This window comes from Coloeus monedula (assembly GCF_965178545.1).
Source record: "Coloeus monedula genome assembly, chromosome: 27".
In the NCBI taxonomy this organism is placed as follows: domain Eukaryota; kingdom Metazoa; phylum Chordata; class Aves; order Passeriformes; family Corvidae; genus Coloeus; species Coloeus monedula.
Genome location: NC_138807.1, coordinates 1,156,654 through 1,175,795, shown reverse-complemented (window position 1 = coordinate 1,175,795; position 19,142 = coordinate 1,156,654). Strand labels below are relative to the sequence as shown.

Below are 19,142 nucleotides of genomic sequence, written 5' to 3'. Positions count from 1 at the left end.
AATTCACACTTGGAGCACCATATCCCATCTGGGCATCTTCAGTGCATGGAAAAACATTGACATATTGAAACCAGTCTAGCAAAGGCCAGGAAAAGGTGGAGGCAGGAAAGGTGATGTGAAGGGGCTTTGCTTCTTGTGCAGGACCACTTGAGGTAAAATACTAGAAGCACCAGTGCCAGTGCTGGCCACAGGGAAGGAGAATCTGCTCATCAGGGTAGCAGCATAGCTACAATTAAAGAACATACTAATTGCTCTGCATTACTAGGCATTGGGAGCTCTCAGCTAAATGCTGTAGTGGGCTTTGCCACCAACTGTGATTTTATAATTCATCCAGAATTCCTGCAAAGAATGTGGAATAGCATTGGGCTATATGAAACCTCATCCTGGAATCTGCCTCATAAACAACTATCTTGTTGAGGGTGAGGTTTATTACTTACAGAGTTTTAATCTATATATCATGCACCTTGGGGATACAAGTAGCCTAATGCCAAGACTTCCATAGCCAGGTCAGAATGGTCCAGCAGGAGCAGACAATGATTTCTGATGATTTCAATGCCAATTAGCTCTGGTCCATTCATGAGCCAGATTCCCAGGCAGGTCTCTCTCCACAGCTGTCTATTCAGACTGCAGTTTCATGTTTAAGGATGTGACTGCAGTCTAGTCGTCTTTGCAGACCTATAAGATTACTCTGAGATAAATGTTGAACTTTACAGCTCAACTGTTCTGCCTGTTACTGCAGCTCCATGACTCCTGAGCAGCACCAAAGCATCCGCTAGTGACACTGGCTGGGTTTAGGATCTTCATGAGGGGTGATGTCTAAGACACAAGGAGCAAGCCAAGATGTCAAGCCCCTTGCTACTCGGCCCTTGCTAAGAGCTGAGGTACCTGTTCACCCTGGCATTGTGGGCAGTAGGACCTTGAAACCCTGCTGCTAAGCAGGTAGAGGGTGCTGCTGGGCAGGTTCTGTGCTCCTGGGACACTGGCTAAGCATTCATCCAGAGCCTGTGCAGAACATGGAGATGGAGGCATCAGGCTGGTTCATGCTCACATCAGCCATAGCTGTTGTGAGCATGAACACATTGGACACCACCACTCAGTGGTGGCCTCCTAGGAAGACAGAGAAGGGGAACCAGGCAGGGAGGAGTCACTATGGTTGAAGTGCTCAGGTCCTACAACTTGAATCTGCTGACTGCAGCCTGGGGCATATTCAGAGGACACAGTGTCTATCTACCCTTTCCCTTCTTGTGGCAACGCACTGAGAAATATCTTGGCATAAGGGTCGACCCCTGGACTGGTTTTGCTGATTCAGGTTTATCTGAGAAAATGGAGAATTGGCTCCATCAGATTGGTGATTCACCACTGAAACCTGTTCAGAAAGTCAATATACTGAAGATGTATACCATCCCAAGATTGGTATATCTGGCTGACTACACTGAGGTAGGAGCTGGGCTTCTCAAATCCCTTGACCTATTAGTTAGAATTTCAGTCAAGGAGTGGCTTCACCTACCACCAAATCCATGTGATGCCACCTTGTATTCGAGTTGTAAGGATGGTGGACTAGGTATCATCAAACTGGTGGTGCTTATTCCAAGCATACAAGTGCGAAGACTGCACAGATTGGCTCAGTCTTCAGATGTGGCTTTGGTAATGTTTTTGAGAGGGGAACATCTGGCACTGTTACATGAGAAGTTATGGATGTGAGCCAGGGGGTGAGAAAAAGTCCATCCTGCTGATTTGGGAGCCTATTCCAATGTCAGAAAGTCTTAACGGTGGTGGTGAGGATACATCTGAATGGGAGGCTCCCATTCCCAAAGTCCACTACCCGAGACCTTGTAATTGGCAGAGAGTTTAACAAGTGGAAACAACTGGTTGCCCAAGGCCACAGTATTGAGAACTTTGAGAATGACAACATCAGTAATGGATGGTGAACATGGTATAGAGGCCTACCTCACGGGAAGTTGATAACTGCGTTGCAATTGAGGGCTAATGTCTACCCCACAAAAGAGTTCCTGGCCAGGGGTAGGCATGATGACTCCATCTTGCAGACATTGCGGTGCTGATTATGAGACATCTGCCCACATAATCGGGACCTGTCCAGTTACTCAGGATACCAGGATCAAGAGATGCAACTCCATCTGTGAGACCCTTAGCCGTGAAACTAAGAGAGAGAATTGACTGTGTTCCAGGAACCGCATATAAGGGACGATGGCAATGAACTGTAGAAACCTGATTTGATCGTTGTTAAAGAGGGAAAGGCATTCGTGGTTGACATGACAGTTTGATATGAGCACTCTAACCCGTCACTGAAGGATGCTGCTGTTGAGAAGGCTAGGAAATATCAGTGCCTTCTCAAACAGATTCGAGACCTTACAAATGCAGCAGACATTGAATTCATGGGCTTTCCCATAGGAGCACGGGGGAAGTAGCACGATAAAAATTCTGAGTTGCTGTTGGTCCTAGGTCTCTCTAAGACAAGGCAAGAGAAGACTGCCCAGGCGCTCCTCTCCTCTGTTGGTATTGTACATATGTTTTCTAGCAAAGCCCGTTCGACTGTACCCGCTTAGTAAAATATATCTTGGCTGTTGACATCGCTTGGACAGTGGGTTGGACACATGGGAAGGGTCTGTTCTTTCACTCATACTGTGTTGCCCATCGCCCATATTTGGGTCTAAATTTTCCAATTTGGACTAGGTGGATGTGCCACCTTTACTTAACCCGGAAAAGAAATGTGTAATTTTATATGTTTATTAAGTAGCCAAATGCCTCATCATCTAATTAGTGATGCGCATGAACGGATGAACGAGATTCCCACTGTCCCTACCTACTATCCAGCAAAACCACAGCCAAGGGAATGGGCTTGGTGAAATCAGCAGGGAAAGAAGAGCCTGTGGAGCTTGACTCTAGTCTGGTGCTGTGAAGAGACATGAGAGGTATAGAATAAGTGGGAATATCCTGGGGTAACCTTAGCTGGCATGACAGATTTCATCCCAGTCTTGTAATTTTCCTCCTCTTCTTTTTAATCACAGAACCATCTGTAGAGCTGCTCTAAAAGCATGGACCAGATAAAGCCAGGGCAAGGTACCCAGAGAAGGAGACTGGGGGCCTGCTGCTGGAAGGTAACCGCTGCTGCTGCTGTGGCAGGCAGCGCAACAGCCCTTTGCCTGGGGATCCTGCTGGGTGAGTGTGCAGCCAGGTGCATTCTTTCAGTTTATCAGCTCCAAAAGAGAAGTGGTCTGCGCTGCTTATAGCAAAAATCCTCAAAATCCTCCTACTGAGGACAAAGTGCAGACACCTTTCTGCATGTATGCACAAAAACTGCAAGGGCTGTAGTCAGCTCATGTTCTCAATATGTGACTTTGGAGCACTTTATCTTCAGTGCTTCACGATACATATGCGCTATTCCTTTTCTCCTTGACCGGTCTGATGTCCTTCTATGACAAGATGACCTGCCTAGTGGATGAGGGAAAGGCTCTGAATCTGGTCTACCTCAACTTCAGTAAAGCCTTTGGCACCAGTTCCCATAAACATTTTCTTGAAGAAACTGGCTGCTTATGGCTTGGATGGGTGTGCTCTTCAATGGGTAAAAACTGGCTGAATGACCAGGCCCAGAGAGTGGTGGTGAATGGAGTCCCATCCACCTGGAGACTGGTGACCAGTGGTGTTCCTCAGGGCCACTTTGGGGCCAGCCCTGTTTAATACCTTCTTCAATGATCTGGATGAGGGGATCAAGGGCACCCTCAGTCAGCCCCAAGCTGGGTGGGATGTTGATCTGCTGAAGCAATAGTGTGGCCAGCAGGACCAGGGCAGTGACTGTCCCCCTGTGCTGGGCACTGGTGAGGCATTTCACATCCTGGGTTCAGTTTTAGGCCCCTCATGACAAGTAAGTCATTGAAGGGCTGTACCATGTCCAGTGGAAGGAACAGAGCTGGTGGAGGAGTTGGAGCACAAATCTGATGAGGAGCAGCTGAGGGAGCTGGGAGGGCTCAGCCTGGAGAAAAGGAGGCACAGAGGAGACCTTCTCACTCTCTACAACTCCCTGACAGGAGGGTGCAGCCAGGTGGGGGTCAAGCTCTGCTACCAGGAAACAAGGGACAGGACAGGAGAAAACAGCCTCAAGTTCTTCCAGGGGAGTTTAAGATTGGATATTGGGAAAATATCTTCACTGAAAGGACTGTCCAGCCCTGGCACAGGTTGCCCAGAGCAGTGGTGGAATCCCCATCCCTGCAGTGATTTAAGAAACATGTGGATGTGGCACTTGGGGACATGGGTTAGTGGTGGCCTTGGCAGTGCTGGTGGAATGATTTGACACGATGATCTCAGAGGTCTTTTCCCACCAAAACAATTCCATGATTCTATGATTCTATCCTCTAATCTCTCCCTGTGACTTTGAAATTTCTTGTCACTGGACCTTGCTACCTCTGCCATTTTCTATCACAACCACTTGCAGTCACTGATCACTGCCTGTTTGACTGTCCCACTCCAGAGCATGACCAGCATCTCCTTCCCTCTCCCACCTCTGTCCTGCTGCTTCTGCTGCCCCATGGCCAGATGCCACCTCAGGCCAGCACCCTGGTGAAGACCCCAGCATGACATGAGTGACAGATTCCACAGTCACAGCTTCTGAGCTGGCTTCAGTATCCAGCAGAACTTTACCAAGGCTGTTCCTGCCGCCAACCTCACGTTGCCAGGCTGTATCCATCTGTTCATGAATTTCTGTCTCAGGCTTGACAAAAATCCACTATTTTCAAGTTCAAACAAGTTCACTGCAAAATGCTATTACTGCACATGTGCAGGGTATCCCAGTTCAGTTATGGGGCACCCCTGAGGCAGTGGGGATGGTCAGGGACAGTCAAGTTGCTAAAAACAGGGTTTAAAGGACATGATGAGATCCATGTTGCAAAGCAGTGAGGAAAGCTGCCTCTGACAGACACCTTCCCTCTCTGACAGCCTGCCATTCTGCTGGAGAGGCCAGCTTCGAGCACACAGTGGAGCTGCAAGGAATCATATTCAACAGCAGCTTACAGATGGAGAACTCGGACTACTATAGGGTGCTGACACCTGCTCTTGAGAGGCTGGTGAGTTGATCGGGGCCTTCTGAAAAAAGACTTGTGAAATACTGTGGTGGTAGCACCAGCAGAATCTGTTTGCCAAGTGCAGGAGGAAAACCAGGACTTCTTAAACATCAGCAGGGTACACTGTAGGGCTGAACTGCACTTCGAGAGGCCTTGTCAGGGCCCTGAGAGACATTTGTGGAGTGGGAAATGTGTGTTCAGGCCTATTCCTTGCAAATGAGGTAAGAAGGCACAAAAAAAGGATGCCCTAAAGCCAGGGTGGGAAAAAGGTTACACATGAGCTGGACATGGGTGCTTCTGCTGCCTGCAGAGGCAAGAGACCATGCATCAACAGCTCCAGATTCCAACAAAATCCCAGGTATCATCTATTCCCACCTCCTTGGGGGTCCAGTGTGTTACCATCACTCTCTGCTTTGCAGTTTCTGTCCAGTCTCCAAGAATCCCAGCTGGACTGGAGTTGCACCGGTTGCACCATCCTGGGCTACAGGTGAGTGTAGGCAGCTATCTCTGCAGACCCTGCAGCTCATGTTTCAGGGCATTCTGACAAGCCTCACCAGGAAGATGAACTCTCACCTGCGCTCTTGTTCAAAGCTAGTACAAAGAAAAAATGGTTTTTGGTCAAGGCTGGATTTTCATCTGGGATTGCAACAATGTTCTGGATTCTTTCATTTGGAAATGCAGTCAGAAAGGCAGAGGAAAACAATTTTGTTCAACCACAGCTTTGGGCCAAAGGAAAAAAGAATTCAAATGACCACTTCAACACAGAGCACAACTCCAGAGAAACCTTAAATTATTAAGAGCCAAATTACTGAGAATAGGGTTTGTTTCCTTTGAGTTCCCTGTAGACAGCTAGCACAGGAACCTGTCCCTTGTACTGATCATGAAGCCAAGGTCCCCGTTCATTCTCTGTCTCCCAGTAGGAACGGAAACTCCAGTGTGATCGTCCATTTCCGCCTCCTCTTCACTCCCCAGGATTCCCAACCCCTGAGCTCTACCTTGGAGGAGGAAGCTCTCAGGCATGGGCTGGCGGCTGCCCTGCACAAGCAGGGGCTCTCCCTGGCTGCCTACGGGACCATCTCCTCAGCTTCTCTCACAGGTATGGCCCTCCTGCCACTGCCAGGCAAGCAGAGCAGGGTGCCCTGTGCCGGGGCTGCTGGCACCCAAGCTCACACAGCTAAGGCACCATATGTCTCAGCCAAACTGCTGCAGGGCTTCAGCTCTGGATATCCAGTCAAGGCTTCATGCCCAGCAGCAGTGTTAGAAATGGGGGTGCTGCCAGGCACCCAGCAAACTGATAAAAAGGTCTGCCTGGCTCCCAGCTGCTCCAGCTTCACCAGACAGCAGCAGAAACCAGCCTAGATCTTGGCTGCTGCTTAACAGACATTTGTGGGGTCCCCAAATACCCCTCCAACACTACTGCTGTCCTGCTGCTCTGCCCTGCAAGAGCAGCTTGAGGGGCCACAGCAACAACAGAACCTTAAGCAGAAATTGCAACTGCTTTGGCTTTTCTTGCAGCACCTGGAACCATTCTGAGGGACAGGGGATGAAGCTCCAGGAGGTTAATTGCTGGGTTGTCAGTACCTACCTGTGCACAGCAGCCCTCAGAGCTGTAGCAATAACTACAGCTCAGGTTGCTATTTCTCATACTTGAATTACTCTCTGAAACCACCTGACAAGAAATTCTCCTTTCCTTCTGTGACTGTGGAGTTGTGTGTGACCATAGGACTTCAGGTTCAGCCAATTTAAAAAAACATGTGCCTGGGAAACAAGAAGGTGTGGGCCCCTCTGCAGCTCCCTCCACACCCTCTGCCACAATGGGCAGGATCCCTGGATCTTTGGGAGCCTTGTGGTGCACAAATGGAAGGTGCCTAGAGTCCCCTTGGCTTTAGGCAAACAGCCTTGCATAGCTTCAGGCCCAGAGTCTGCTCCTGAGAGGCAGCTCACTGCCACAGCTTTTGGGAATTTCCCTCTGCATGTGGAGTCACCCCAAAGCCTGCAGGGCTGTAGGAGGTTGCTCCTCCCCTGCCCCATGGCAGAGCACGGGTCCCCAGCAGGGACCTTGGCCCCGCCTCGCACTGGCCAGGGGTGGGCAAAGAGATAGCCTGGCAGGAGAGGAAGATGCTGCAAAGCCTGTGGCAGCCCCAGCCCAGGAACACAGCTCCAGGACCCGAGGCTGGGCTGCCCTTGCTGATCCTGATTCCTTCCTCTTTGTCTCAGGTCCCAACAAGGTTCCTCCCCACAGACCTGGACTGAAGTCAGGTAAGAGCCAGGCAGCAGGAAGAGCCACCTGCACTCTGCAGCCTCCTCCTCCTCCTCTTCCTCACCAGCAGCCTGGATACAGATACAAAAGGTGCTTGGGCCCCATCTTGTTCATAGCCTCGTGGCCCAGGGCCCTGCAAGCTCAAAACAAGCTGCAGCTCTGCTCTCAGCACCATCCTGCAGGGACTCTGGCCCAGACAGGGAGCAGAATGACAAGGATACGGTGGTGGTTGCCCCTGGGGAAGCCAGGGGAGAGCTGCTGTGTGGACTACAGAAGACACGAGTGAGTAAAGCCTCGCTGTCCCCAGGGAGCTGCCCCTGAGACACAGGCAGTCACTTGCTCCCAACATCCAGTATGTGAAAAGAAAGCCCTGAATGTGACAGCCAAACAGCTGATGCCTCTGATGGAAAGGGCTGTGCTGAATCTCTCAAAGCAGGTCTCCTGGATATGGGGGCCAGCCACAACCCACTGCTGCAGACCTTGACAGGTGGGACACCACTGGCTCTCAGGCACTGAAGAGAGCCAAGGATATGGCATGACTTTTCAAGCCAATAGTAAATGGCTGCAACAAGAAAGGGAAACTGTGCCCTGGAAACACCTTGGTCCCACCAGCTGTGATGGGTTGTGACAAGATCCACCTTCCTGGTGGGTTGGCACAATGGACAAGAGCCACATGCCCATGAGCTGCTGGAATCTGATCATGAGGCAGTAGCTGAGCTCGTCATACTAGTCAGGATGCTGCTCTACAGTTTCTCACCCTAAAAGAGTTTCAGGGAGGATGCTGTGGTGGGCCAGTGCTTTGCAGTGCTCTTTCCAAGCCTGCAGGTTAATAGCTGCCCTGTGACATCCCAGGTACCATCCTGCTGTTTGAGCATATGCAGCAGCACCCACAAGCTGAGGCAGCTCTTCCCACTTGCCCCCAAGAACCTGTTGCTGGGGTGCAGTGGCAGGATCCTGATGCACTGGCTTTCTCCTCCCTTTCAGACTGTGGGAGTCGCCCTGCCATGCAGACTGCCAGCAGGATAGTCGGAGGCTCAGAGGCGTCCAGAGGAGAGTTCCCATGGCAAGTCAGCCTGCGAGAGAACAATGAGCACTTTTGTGGTGCTGCAATCCTCACAGAGAAGTGGCTGGTGTCTGCTGCTCACTGCTTTACTGAGTAAGTTTTGGTCACGCCACCTTCCACCCTCCATCCCCATTCCAAAAGCTGCCATGTCTGCTCAAGCTCCCACTGCACCACTCTGCCCCATCAGGGGAGAATGAGGAGTTTCCATCACTCCTGGAGTGGATGGCAGGATGGGCAGGAGGCAGCTTGGGTTTGCAGGACAGTGCTGTGGCTGCAGGCTCACATGGCCCGCACTGTCTCTCCTCCAGGTTTCAGGACCCAGCCATGTGGGCAGCTTACACAGGGACCACCTCCCTCAGAGGCTCTGACAGCAGTGCAGTGAAAATGGACATTTCACAGATCATCCCACACCCCTCTTACAATGCTGACACAGCTGACTATGATGTGGCTGTGCTGGAGTTGAAGAGACCTGTGACCTTCACTAAGTACATCCAGCCTGTGTGCCTGCCAGATGCTGGCCATCACTTCCCCACCAGCAAGAAGTGCCTTATCTCTGGCTGGGGCTACCTCAAGGAGGATTTCTGTAAGCAAAGCATGGCAGCCAGCAGAGGAGACATGCTGGGGTGTGAGCAGGGCAGGAGGCATTGGGGAAGGGAACTTGGACCTTGCTCTGGCCAGCCGGGGTGGGCTGTACCCTGAGCTGCTGATCCTGTGCAGGGCTCCCTGCACTGAGCTCACAGTTGTGAGCTTTCTCACGTCTTTCTCGTTCAGTGGTGAAACCCGAGTTCCTGCAGAAAGCAACAGTGGAGCTCCTGGACCAGAACCTATGTTCCAGTCTCTACAGCCATGCTCTCACAGACAGAATGATGTGTGCTGGCTACCTGGAGGGGAAAGTAGACTCCTGCCAGGTAAGCTTTGCCCAGAGAAGATGGCACAGTTGCCTGCACAAGGCTTTTCCCTCCCAGTATGCACCAAATGACACTTGAAGAAGCAGAACTGACACTATGGTCACTGTTTCCCTTTGATGTTTGAGGCCCTGCCTTGGACACAAGCACAGATCAATGACTGCAGGAGACACAAATGAGGATATGTTCTCTACTGCTTAGAGCAGGGCACTGTTGTTTAAGGGGCTCTTTCAGCTAATTAACTACTTTTCTTCCTGAGCTGTCATCAGGGCTGGCCATACTAATGTTCCACACATGTCTTCAGATCAAAATCCAGATAGGTAAAGGGCAGCAGTGGAAACTAAAACATACACAGCAGTTTTGGTGACCAACAGTGGTTTTTTACTTAGCCTTTATCCAATCTGGAACTGCAAGTGATCAGCTGGTGACAGGCCTGCCTTTCATAGTATGGAGAGAGGAGAACTGTGATATGCGAGGAGGACTGTGATTTCTAGGTCTGTCTCTGTGGTTTGGCAGGACCATTCAACAGAAACCAGCTAAACAAAACAGCACTTTTCTGGTGGTAGTGCTTCATATTTCTGCACCAAATACAGCACAAACACCAGAGAAGGGGCCAAGAATGGAAGATTCAAGGTTGGGTGATGAACATGACCCATCCGGTTATTCATTACTGGTCTAGAGCAGCTTCACAGACACCACATGTCCATCAGTGATAGTCACAGGGCCCCACAGTAACCAGGAACTGACCAGGAAACCGTAGACCAAATCAAGAAAAGCTGATGCAAACATTAATATGGTGTCCCTGGGTTGTGTATCAGGCAATGAACACCCATCATCTGGCTGTGTACAAGCTTCTAGGATTAACCTTTATGAGGTTTAACAAATTATTAAAGCAGTAGAAATGCTAAATCCTAGATTTTACAGATGGTATCCTTTGTTCTTCTGGCATACAAAGGGCACAAGGCTACTGCGTAACAGCAGGACAGTGTTCCCACATGGAGGAACACCCAAAGGCCAGCACAGAAATGCTCCACTCATCACTAGGTTGGAGCAAATATGAAGTGAGTTAGGAAACACAGGGACAGAGAGACCCCAGCTGGCAGAGGGATGCTGAGGGTGGCCAGGGCAAGCTCAGTGCATCCCCAGGGAGATCTCACCATCTGGCTTTTCTTGCAGGGTGACTCTGGTGGGCCCCTGGTTTGCCAAGAACCATCTGGCAGGTTTTTCCTGGCAGGAATTGTGAGTTGGGGTATTGGATGTGCTGAAGCCAGGCGGCCTGGAGTTTACACACGTGTTACCAAACTCAGAGACTGGATCTTGGATGCTATTTCTGCCTTCCCTACCTCCGTAGCCCGTACTGTCCCTCCAGTACACTTCGGTACTAACGTGGTCAGCGCTGAAGAGGTCAACACCATCACCGGAGCAACCCCTACCACCTCACCAGCCCCAGCTGCCAGCAGGCCAGTGACTGCAGCAAGACCACAAGGTATGAGCACCCACAGCAGGTGCACCTTGGCAGGCAGAGTGACAGGTACAGGTCCAAATGTCAGGTTTGTTCCTCTGCTGACCTAAGCTGACCTTCTGTAGGGTGAGCCACACAACTCTGCCTAAATGCTAAGGTACAGGTGATACTATAGGGCTGCCCTGGCTCAGTCCAGAGCAGCCTGGCAAAGTCACTCAGTACCTCTGCAGTTCCATGCGCTCCTTTGCTTATGTGACTGTCTGTGTAATCTTGCCTGTGTAACTGGTCTGCTCTGGCAGGGCCAGAACAGGTCACTGAGGCACAGCAGCATCTGACAGTATTTAATCTGTTGGTTCCTTACTTTTGCTTGCCACCTGAGGAACTCCCAGCAGTTCAAAACTGATGGCTGCCCCTTCACAGCAGCCATGCATCTCTCCCTGAAGGGAAGGAGGCCATGTGTCTGCAGGATGACCTGTCCACTCCAAGGAGCCCTCCCAGCAGCTTTGCAGGGAGATGCAGATGAAGGGTATTTTTCTAAATCTAGAATTAATATTTTATCTGGAATGGCAAGGCTAAGAGGCACAGAGCTGCTGATTACTCTGCCTTCAAGAAGGGCCCAGGATTGATGACTTGCCAAGAGCAAGATGCAGAACAGCAGTTTGTGTGAAAGCCCAGCTGTACATGGCCACCATCAGGCACTGCCACTATCAGCTGGCAGGGCTTGGGTAGATATCTCACACCTCAGCCCTGACCTGTCCCTGCTAAGGCTAACTGGTTAGAGAGAGCAAAGTCTCCCCTTGCTTGGCTTCTGCTATTCTGGTGAGGAATACTCACAAGTCCTGCTTTGACTTTTGTTCAGAGTGTGGAGGACGACCTGGGTTCTCTAAACCCAGCAAGATTGTGGGAGGAACAGATGCTTCCAGAGGAGAGATCCCTTGGCAAGTCAGCCTGAAAGAAGACTCAAGACATTTCTGCGGAGCCACCATCATTGGGGACCACTGGCTGCTGTCAGCAGCTCACTGCTTCAATGAGTAAGAGCCCATCCCTGCCCCTGCTCCAGCTCACCTGCCCAGCGGCACAGAGCTGTGCAGCCAAATCCACACTGCGGCACTGGAGTCAAGAAATGGAAATCAAGAACACATGTGGGACATCAATTTTTGCTATAACTAGACATTCACAGTAAAAAGGAGTTTGTGGGGAGGTTGGAATGAGGCAGAGAAAGGTTAAAGCAGCCTGAGCAGGGAGCAAGGACAACACATCTAAGAGGAGTGGAAAAAGGTGCAAGAAACAAGATTACAAGACAATAAATTTATTAAAGAAATTAAAGAAACAAGAGAGTTTCTTTAATAGATTTAATAAATTTAACCTTAAAAATTGTCTGCAATATATGAAATAGAGATGTGGTCAGCTGGTAAAGGGAAAATGCTCAGTTCAATCCTGCATATTTCTGCTAAACTGCAAGAGCCCAAGCTCAGATTTATAAGTAGCCTAGATAAAGAAATGAGTACCAAGAAGATAATGCTTGTCAAGAATAAATTCCTGAAGGCAGAAAAGGTGGGTGACTAACTCTGAAGGATTTTAAGACAACCTCATGTGTTAAACAGATGGGCAACAAAGCAGCAAGTGAAATGCAAGGTAGACAAGGGTGAAATGAGGCACACACCAAAACCAGCAGTGCTGTCTGTCTGTGAATGAGGATGAGTCTCCATCAGCTGTTGCAATTCAAAACAAGAGGTCAGAAACATGTGGATATTGCCCTGAGAGCAGCAGTCCTGTGGCAGGGGCAGTTAATGAGCACAGGAATGCAGTAAAAAACAAGGGAGATGAGCAGGATGTTGCTGGTAATGCACAGCACACCGACTGCTCCAACATCACAGGGAGGGCGAGAGTAACACTCACTGTGTGAATGTGCACACAAGGCTCAGGGATGAGCTGGGTGTGGAGCAGCATCATAACAAGCACAACAAAATAGATCAGACTAGACCTGGGAAAAAAACCAACTGGTGGGAAGACAGTGTTTGATGGGACTGTACAATAATCAATGGTACAAAGAATTTAGGGAATGCCTTTTGACTGTCTTGTTAAGATAGCAAATAACCACCAAGAGCAGGTGGAAAACAATCAAAAGGAAGCAGTTTTTAATAAATGTCATTAAACTGAATATTAAAAATTCACCTGGGGTTAAAAAAAAAAGAATAAAACACAACTTTAGAAAATTCCAAATAAAACCAAAAATCCAGCAAGACCTACTGAATACAGAGACACCACCTGTGTGCCAGAACACTCAGATTAAGAGAGGATTGTTATTGCATGTTTACTTGCTCTTCAGGTAATATCCAAGAGGTGCCACTGCTGGAAACAGTTCTTTGGGCCGGACTTAGCTGGGCTGCTGTGCTGTGTGCTGATCACATAAAGCTGTCTGCAATTTCAATGTCAGAATTCATGCCAGGCATAAGTGTGTGAGTATGCACATTTAGGTTTATGCATTTGCAGGACAATTCCAGAAGAGATTGAAGCCTACGTGGGAACAACATCACTAAATGGAACAGACGAGAATGCAGTGAAAGTCAATGTAACAAGAGTGATCCTGCATCCCCTCTTCAACCCCATGATCCTGGACTTTGATGTGGCTGTACTTGAACTGGCAAGACCTCTTGTCTTCAACAAATACATACAGCCTGTGTGCCTCCCATTTGCTGTGCAGAAGTTTCCTGTTGGCAAGAAATGCCTCATTTCTGGATGGGGTGACCTCCAGGAAGGGAACGGTAAGCAGTAATGCATTACCTGCTGATTTGCCGTGGAGCAGTGATACCCTGAGCAGCAAAGTCCATGTCACTGTGACCCACAGTCCTGGGAACGTATAGGACAGGGGTCAGTAACAGGGACCGTGAGGAACTGACAGAAACACAAGAATAAGCAAGAACAAGGCACACAGAGCACTACCTTAAACCACAGTTACCTAGGAGTCACCAGCAAACAAGTAAACGGAGAGAGCAGCTTGGTGGGAACCAGGAGAAACCTCCTGGACTGCCCTCAGTAGCTCTACCATGCTAAGCAAGTGCCAGGCCTTGCCTCAGAGCCTGCTGCAGCTCTGGCAGGACAGTGTGCCAGCCACAGCAGCCACTCTCAGGCACAGAGATGTTCCAAGCAATCAGCGTAAGCAAAGATCCCGCTATAGGGAGAAGGCCTGAGAGTGGCACATGTGCTACCAAGGAAGTCCAGCTGACAAGAAGCTCACAAGCTCTCAGGACCATGGGACACAAGCTGCGTGCAGAATCCTTAACACAGATACTAAACTGCACCCTGGGGTGAGCCACAAGCTTCAGGGCTGCTGAGAAAACAGGTTATATAGGACTCAACTCCCTTGTGGGATTAGACCTGTTTTCCCAAAGTATATGTTGAGTCAGTCTAAAAGCCACTAGTTCCTTCCCTCTGCTGCACTCACTAATTCTGTGGTTTTCATGCAGACACCAAGCCTGAGATCCTGCAGAAAGCATCTGTGGGCATCATAGAACAGAACACCTGCAACTTCCTCTACAACTTCTCCCTCACTGACCGAATGATCTGTGCTGGCTTCATGGAGGGGATGGTAGACTCGTGCCAGGTAAAAGTGTGGTATTTCTCTACTCTCTAGATTGTTCTAGAAAGCTGGGCTAGCTCTGCCTTCAGCAGATCCCTGTGAAATATTTACTGAGCTGCTGTAACCCAGCTGTGTAATTCCCATGTACCTGAGCACGAAAAACCTCAGCCCACTACTTGGGAGATTTAGAAAAGTAAATAAAGCTCCACCAAGTTGAGAATGACATCCCACCATTCTGTCTGGCCAGACAAATCCTGGACGAAGCAGATCTCTGGGGGCAGTGAGTCAGTGGCAGTTGGTGGCAGCTGTGCTGACAGGAGCCAGGTTGAGCCACTGACCCTAGCTTCAACCTCTGCACACTCATGCCCTGCATACACACTGCGTGACAGACCCACAGGGCTGGAGAAAGAAGAGCTGGGGGTAGTTAAGTCCTTCTGGTGTGACTGAGGGGCAGAGCTGATTGGACTGAGCAGCCATTGTCTTGCTTCTTCTGCAGGGAGATTCAGGTGGGCCCTTGGCCTGTGAGGTGACCCCAGGAGTGTTTTACCTTGCTGGCATCGTGAGCTGGGGATTTGGTTGTGCCCAGGCTATGAGACCTGGTGTGTACTCTAGAATTACGAAGTTCACAGACTGGATCCTGGACACCATCTCCCAGCTGCCCAACGCTGGCACAAGCATCCCTTCCAGTTCAGCCATTCCTAGAACTTCTACCACAGCCATTTTTATCCAGCCCAGCACAATGGCTGCAAGTCCAGCCAGCAGAACCACCCTGGGAAAAAAGATGAGCACAACCGCCAGTGAAACCTCCACAGCTCTGAGAACAACCGAGACTGCCAAGCCCACCCAAACGCCAGGTAAAACTGATAACTGATGCGTTGACATGTTGGTAGGATGCCTCCAGCATAGAGGGTACTGAGCAGGCCATGGGTTATTGCCTTCCAGTGGTGCCTTGTACCAGCCTCACTTTCAAGTGCTCCAGCAAGGTGTGTATTGGAAAAGAAAATCCTGAATGTGATGGTGTTGTGGACTGCAGCAATGGCTTCGACGAGCGCAACTGCGGTGAGTTCTCTTCTGCAGCCCCTGGCTGCTGCCAGCTGTGCTCTACATGACCCAGACTCCACAGTGGCACCCACCATATTCACACCAGCTGTCTTGGGCCCAGACACTGGGGGCCTGGACCAGCCCACTGTGGCCCGGATCATACTTGCTCTGCCAGAGCCTAAAACAAGATAAAGCTGGATGAGCCAGATCCAAACTTACTACCAGAAAGCGTGGCCTCTTCTACTGTGCTACAGACACCAGAACCTATTTCCCAGCACACTGGCCTTCTGGCCAGTCAGTCTGGTAGCACAGAGTGGCAAGACAGCTCTGCACAACATGGCAACCCAGAAAGTGTCCTGTCATCCCTGGGACTGCTCTTTGGGCTGCACATTCCTCGCCATGTGACAGCTCAGCCAGTCCGTCCAAATATCCACTCCTCACATACCACATCCCTGGAAGGTGTGATCTGCGATAATAAGTCTGCAAAATATATTCTGTCTGTCAAGCCTTGCCTCAGCTGGGGGAACTGAATTCATCACATGTACATGCTCTCCTAGAAGGTTGTCCCACAGCACAGGTTATGGAAGGCAGGCAGTCATTCCTTTCATTTAAGGTTACTTAAAACCACGGTGCTTCTTCCTCTGTTCCAGACTGTGGCTTAACAACTGCTCTGGCCTTCAGCAAGATCGTGGGTGGCAGCAGCGCGGCTCGAGGAGAATGGCCCTGGCAAGTCAGTCTCTGGCTTCGGCGGAAGGAGCACAAGTGTGGGGCTGTCCTCATTGCTGACCGGTGGTTGCTCTCTGCAGCTCACTGCTTTGACATGTAAGTCTGAGATGAGCTAGTTAAGCCAGCTGGCTCTTGGCCTCAGTCCCATCAGCCCACCTGCCCTTCCCCCTGCCTCGCAGTCCAGCACCCTGGCTGGGATGCTGCGCCCTGCAGGAAGCACACACCCCCTATCAGAGATATGGCCCTACAGGTAAGTGTGAAGAGGAACGAGTGGAGCAAAGCCTGAGTCTACCCACTGTTCTGGAGACAGGGGTCCTGACTTCCCAAGGTGTGGCCAGCTCCACAAGTGGAGGGATGGCCCTCCTTGTGAGGCTACGGTCCTAACAGCCAGGTCTGCTGTCTTTCTGCAGTTACGGTGACCCCAAAATGTGGGTGGCCTTTCTAGGAACACCCTTCCTGAGTGGCATCGATGGCAAAATGGAGAAAATATTCCGTATCTACAAACACCCTTTTTACAACGTCTACAGCCTAGACTATGACGTGGCACTACTGGAACTGAGCACACCTGTCACGTTCAGCAGCACCATCAGACCTATATGCCTCCCAGACAATTCTCACATCTTCCATGAAGGGACCAGATGCTTCATCACAGGCTGGGGCTCCACAAAGGAAGGAGGTACTGGCTGAGAGGGCCCTCCCACATCCATGATGGCTAAGCTCAATGCCACCTTACACTACAACACTGCAAGCCCAAACATCTACAGTCCCCACACCAAGCACTCCCATCCCAGGCCATATGCTGCAGAGGATACCAAGCTGGGCAAGGCCTGGTGTCACCATCATCTCCTCCCCGGCTACTAATCCTCCATTTGGTCACACCTCTGCCCTCCTGGAGCCTTGGCAAGCTTCCTAGATGCCAGCCACTGTGCTCCCCACAGCAGCTGCTCCAGCTGTGCTCCTGCAGTACGAAAACCACCCCAATACCATTTGTGTCTGGTCAGTCAAACTGCCTGACAAACTACACACCCAAGGGACCTTCCTGTGTTTGCTCTGCTGAACCAGGCCTGATTCACTCACCCAGAGCAGGTCTCTCCCTCTGGCAAGCAAGTAAGGCTGCAGGGACCCCACTTCTTCACATGCTGCTATTTCTCATGTGCTCTTCAGCCAGCTAATAGTAATACTTGTCTCCTCAGGTCTCATGTCAAAGCATCTGCAAAAAGCAGCAGTGAACATGATCGGAGACCAGGCCTGCAAAAAGTTCTACCCTGTCCAGATCAGCAGCAGGATGCTGTGTGCTGGTTTCCCACAGGGCACCGTCGACAGCTGTTCAGTGAGTGCAAGAGCAGCAAACGCTGTGCTTGGGACAGAGCAAGCTCATGCCAAATCCCTAGGCTATATTCTCTCAGGAGGGCCCTGCCCTGCCTCCCCTAGCTCAGCTGTCTGTTCATCCATCAGCTGGCTGCTGCTTCTATCCACATCCATCCTGCACACACCTCATGCTGCTTGCCCCACCAACCTGTGACAGGTCAGGGAAACACAGAGAGGTGATGCTAAGCGAGAGACCACAAGGATACCATGGAGCCTGTTCCATAACCCTACTGGACCTCCAAACACACTATGTTCCCGAACCCCAGTCTCAGATTGTTCATGCAGGTGCATCACTGAGCAGTCCTCCAGCTTAGAATGAGGCTCCTGGGGAAGTGGGGAACAGGATGGCAAATGCCCATGACCCAGAGAGAAAGAACATTTCACAGCTGGGGGAGCTGCACTGCCTGTGGCTTGATACTGGATCCTTTTCCTCTCTCTGCAGGGCGATGCAGGTGGGCCCCTGGCATGTAAAGAACCCTCAGGGAAGTGGTTTCTAGCAGGAATCACAAGCTGGGGCTATGGCTGTGCCAGGCCATACTTCCCTGGTGTCTACACCAAAGTCACAGCTGTCCAGGGCTGGATTGCGCAGAACCTCAAGCTCTGAAACTGCATTTCACCACTCAGGGAAGGTGACGAATGAGAGGAATAACTGCCAGAGGATGCACTAACCCCTCAGCTATTGTACATTTTTCTGATGTTGCAAAGGGGTGAAGATGGCCTTGCAGGTATTAAGCAAATGCCAGTTTTGTGTGAACCGGTGGTTGTGATACCGAGGCATTTGATAACTGCTTTGCATAGAAAGGTACAAATTCTAGACATTTTCTATAAATAAATGAGGCCTGTCCCATCTTAAGACCTGGCCAAACATACTGTGCATTAAAACATGACCTTTCTAGTTGGATGGGTGCCGGAAACATCTGCCAAAGATTCATGGAATTTGGCTGACCTCTGCCTGTGAGCTGTCATCCCAAAGCCATGCCAACAGACTTGTGAACTTCGCCCCAGCACAAAGTTATGCCCTTGCAGAAGCTTCAGATCTCACTGTCTTGATGGAGCTGTGCTGTGCAGTGGCTTTTGGGAAGGGTGTGATGCTGTTTCCAATTAGTGCACGGTACTGGAGAGCTCAGTGATGACCTCCTGGCTCACCATTTGATCCCAAGAGAATGCAGGACCAGAACAATTGGGAATTTAGACTGCACGGGCCCTCATCTGTACTAGAGTATTAGGACAGGCTTCTCACACAGCCCCCTGCAGCTCCTTTTGCATTAGGTAACAGGTGATGGAACTAGCGAAGATTAAGGCACGGCCACAGAGACCACTGTCTACCTAAGCTAGGTGGGAAAAATTTAAATTGCTGAGATTGTGGTGCCAAGTATACTTGTCAGGTCCCACCAGCCAGCATAAGACATGTAGACAACTTTGTTCACAAGAACTGCTGCAGAGCTCATGTGCTGAGTCTCAGGCAGAGCAGACTTAGACAAGTCCCCAAAGATTCAGCCACCAAAAGTGAACAGCTGCTCATTCCCCAAACCCCTTCCTCATTTTTGGTGCTTTAAAGTCTGCATCTCGGTATAGCAAGAGGTTTCTTCTGTCCCAACCCACCTGGCAGCGAGATCCACAACTTTCCCAGACAGAGCACCAGGCTAGGTGGGAGACCTGGCTTCC

The 19,142-nt window shown here is 50.4% G+C and overlaps 1 protein-coding gene across 1 annotated transcript; it reads left to right on the top strand.

Moving 5' to 3' along the window:
- Nucleotides 1-3,053: 3,053 nt before the first annotated feature.
- Nucleotides 3,054-18,081, top strand: TMPRSS9 (transmembrane serine protease 9; the record flags this gene model as incomplete). The annotated part of the gene is made up of 18 exons (XM_082298056.1): nucleotides 3,054-3,177; nucleotides 4,948-5,075; nucleotides 5,492-5,559; nucleotides 5,993-6,168; nucleotides 7,290-7,331; nucleotides 8,317-8,488; nucleotides 8,704-8,978; nucleotides 9,167-9,303; nucleotides 10,477-10,786; nucleotides 11,622-11,793; nucleotides 13,256-13,527; nucleotides 14,230-14,366; nucleotides 14,839-15,196; nucleotides 15,285-15,401; nucleotides 16,034-16,205; nucleotides 16,520-16,785; nucleotides 17,303-17,439; nucleotides 17,920-18,081. The coding sequence occupies 18 exons, from the start codon at nucleotides 3,054-3,056 to the stop codon at nucleotides 18,079-18,081; spliced, it is 3,225 nt and encodes a 1,074-aa protein (XP_082154182.1).
- Between the last annotated feature and the right edge of the window lie 1,061 nt (nucleotides 18,082-19,142).